Source organism: Solanum tuberosum, unplaced genomic scaffold (genome assembly GCF_000226075.1).
Source record: "Solanum tuberosum cultivar DM 1-3 516 R44 unplaced genomic scaffold, SolTub_3.0 scf00034, whole genome shotgun sequence".
NCBI lineage: Eukaryota > Viridiplantae > Streptophyta > Magnoliopsida > Solanales > Solanaceae > Solanum > Solanum tuberosum.
In genome coordinates this window covers 2,060,180-2,063,923 of record NW_006238962.1, presented here as the reverse complement: position 1 = coordinate 2,063,923, position 3,744 = coordinate 2,060,180, and the positions used below count along the sequence as shown (strand labels likewise).

The 3,744-nt window shown below is 30.8% G+C and overlaps 1 protein-coding gene across 1 annotated transcript in view; it reads left to right on the top strand.

Moving 5' to 3' along the window:
* LOC102578722 (uncharacterized) overlaps positions 1 to 802 on the top strand; it is a 6,167-nt gene extending 5,365 nt beyond the window's left edge. Inside the window, exon 5 of the mRNA XM_006342568.2 lies at positions 387 to 802. Coding sequence (XP_006342630.1) covers positions 387 to 659 — 273 coding nt within the window. The 3' untranslated portion in view covers positions 660 to 802. The remainder of the gene's footprint in view (positions 1 to 386) is intronic.
* The last annotated feature ends 2,942 nt before the right edge of the window (positions 803 to 3,744 follow it).

Below are 3,744 nucleotides of genomic sequence, written 5' to 3'. Positions count from 1 at the left end.
AAAAAAAATTTTCTTTACAAAATCGCTGCCACAGCAGCGATTTTTAATAAAAAATATATATTTTTTAATTCTTTTTACAGAATCGCTGCTGTGGCAGCGATTTTTAATAAAAAAAAATAAAAAAATTTTTTTTTTACAAAATCGCTGCTGTGGCAGCGATTTTTAATAAAAAAAAAATAAAATTTTTTTTTAGACGAAATCGCTGCTAGGGCAGCGATTTTGTCAGAGGAAAATCGCTGCTGACGCAGCGATTTTGCCCTTTTGGCTAAAATAAAAAGTGATGTGCCCTTTTGGAATTTTTGACCATTTTTTTTGCCCTTTAGGCTCCGGACTCATATTTTTACAGCTAATATTAAAAAAATATCTTAATCTGTTACTAATTACAGGTTTTGGAGGAAGAACCAAACAAGAATTACTTCTCATTGCTATGGGTTTTACCAAAGGTGTTGAATGCTGTTTTTGAGCTAATTAGGAGTTTTATTCTCCCTTGGATTAAGGGAAATGATTACAAACAAAGCTGGTCTGAGATAATCTTTAGAATGGTGGGATTAATTATTCCAGGGTTATCGGATCATGGTCCAGTAGATTATGTTAATCTTACTCGTTTAGGAACTAATCTTCATCTTCCTCAATCACAAGAAGGTCTTAAACAAGATTAACTTGAAACCCAATTTGTTCAATTATATATACTCCTTTAGGTTGATGTATAAGTTATGATACTTAGCTTTACAAAATTCATATCGATTGTATTACCAAATTGTGACATTAATTTAAGTTTAGAAAGAAGGTATTTTTAACTTTGTATAGGTTCATGGGCCTTAACAAGATACAATTTCTAAGGTCTCATCGATTCAGTGAATCACTTAAAACTTTAATATGTTTTCGGTGTCATTAAAACTTTAATATGTTTTCGATGTCATCAAGCTAGCTTTGGTGAGCTATTACGCTTTCTTCAAATCGTATCATTATTTGATTGAGCACGGCATGGTATGCTATAGCTATTTAGCTTTACCCCACCAGAAAAGAAAGAAACATTTGAACATTACAAAATTATGCACAATATTACAAAATATTAGTTTCTACTTGTCATAATTAAACATATTAAGATAACATATAGTAGTAAAATTACAAGATGTAATTTGAAGTATAATAATTTCTACACAGAATCTATACTGTTGGTGTTCGGGCTAGCTTGTGCATACTTAGATTGTTGTACTTTGTACCTGCTACCTCCCCACCGTACAAGTAACTCGGTCCATCAAAACTTGGGAGGATGAGAAGACATCGCCCAGCACACTTTCGGGAAACATAGAATAGTAGAAGGTCCAGCATGCAGAACACGACGATCATTATAAATTCACGAATTAGAAATGCTGTAATATACTCTTTCCCATAACTTCTCATACCAGACCAGTGGTGTCCACTCTACTGGTATTAACCCTACTCTCCAATGGTTTTCACCAACTCTTATAGACAGGTAGGCCACACCTTGGATGCTATGGACTTGCCACACATTATAACCCAGAGAGAAGGATGGATAAGACTCATGCACCTTTCCGTGATTGACAACCAAAAAATTCACTCATCGGAATCTCATCACTGCCCTACTAGCAACTAGTAGAGCTTTAGTAACCCTTCCTGCTAATACGTTATCAACCAACAATCACTGCAATCTCCACTTCATATAAGGTAGGATATATTAGCTTTTCGGTTACATACATCAGTATACAGAAGAAGGCCACAACAAAGACGAACCCCATGTGCTCCGGAGAAAGGTATCCATAATTCCACTTGGCAAAAGAGATTTTCTTTTAATTTATTTATTTTAATATTCATAACAAATTAAAATATTCTTATATTTTTTGTCTTTATTTATGTAGGGGCATTGAACATGTCAAGAAAGAACCTAGCTATTTGTATCATTCTAGTTGAATATTTGTATTATTCAAGTTAGACATTTGTGTTAATACACCATATTGATCTTGTTATCAAAAATCTTATTGCCATATATGATGATTTGAGTAATTAATTTGATAATTTTAAAATATTAGACAAAGTTGAAAGTATGAAAAATTAAATAATAACTTTAAAGCTTAGGATGAAAATCTCCTACATTCTTAATGTTATTATCATATAAGAAAATGATGATTTTTTTTTAATTAAGTAAAAAGGTAAAATAATGAACACAAGAAACTTATATCAAATGTGCAAGAAGAAGTTTATATGCTACATTGATGATGTACATTTTAACACCCTACTTGCTAAAACATTGACTTTTACTTGTTATTTTCTCGTATCATAAAGACTTGAGAGAAAAGACACATTATCTTTTCATATTTTATCTTTAACATTAATTACTTATTCTCCAAATCATTTGTCATAACTTAAAAGTATACATCATTTAATAATGGATATTATCTTATGATATTCATATTAATCATTATTTTCTTCTGAGACATGCAAAGTTCAAAATGGCTAAGTAAGAATGGACGAAGGAGCATACAACAATGGAGGTAAATAAAGTCACTATTATTTTCTCATTTTTGGGTAGTTATATTTTGGAAAAATTACTGAAATACACATCTTATGTTTCCCTTATTTTTAATATTCTCTTCTATTTCTAAAAACCTCTAAAATCCCTTATTTCTCTCCTAATTCTAAATTATTTTATAATGTATCCGAGCTAATTTTTAATGTATTTAAGCTACATATTATGTATCCGGTTTATTTTATAATGTATCCGAGCTAGTTTTTAATGTATCCGAGCTACATATTATGTATCTGGTTTGTTTTACTTTTTCAGGGATTAATGTAATTACAAACTAAATAGGGATACATTGTAATTTCATATTAAAACTATGTGATTACTAAAATTTATACTTATATTTTTACCAAATGGATACTCCCATTAATGTTTGAACTTTTTCTATTGGACAAATTACTTAACTACACTCATTTACTTACCTTAATATCCATTTATCCCTACTTATTTCAAAAATTTCAAAAATCCCTTATTTACCTATGTATCCCGCATGTATCCCGTGCACAACGCTATGTATCCCGCTATGTGAAATGTATCAAACGCTATGTATCATGTGCACAACGCTATATATCCCGATATGTGGAATGTATCATACCTAGTGTATCCCGTGCACAACGCTATGTATCCCGCTATGTGGAGTGCATCAAACCTAATGTATCCCGTGCACAATGCTATGTATCCCGCAAACATCATTTTAAGGAATTTTTGGTAAATAGAAAAATAGAAGGGATAGAATGTAATTTAATACTTATAATATGTGGTTCCTATAATTTATACTTTTCTACCTCACAAGGAAAATGTTAAATGGACAATATCATAAAAAAGGCTTGAAAAAGCCCAAGTAGAAAAACTGGAGGCTTAACCCATCGGTGACCACCTAAAGTTAGCACAAATTTTCACTTAGACACTTTAATTAGACTTTGTTCATTTTAGACACCTCATGTCATGTCCCGTTATATCTTTTTGACACTTTTGAAAATGACATATTACTATGGGCATGTCTTGTTTGAGAGCCCAAAAATTAAAGGAAAAACTACATACATACATACTTTACTACCATATATACTATTACTCTATTACTTATACTAGTATATGTACTCACGCATTGCACGGTTAGTAGAGAAATGTGATCATAAATATTGATTTACTGTCATAATTTTTAAATTAAATTATGTATATATATATATATATATATATATATA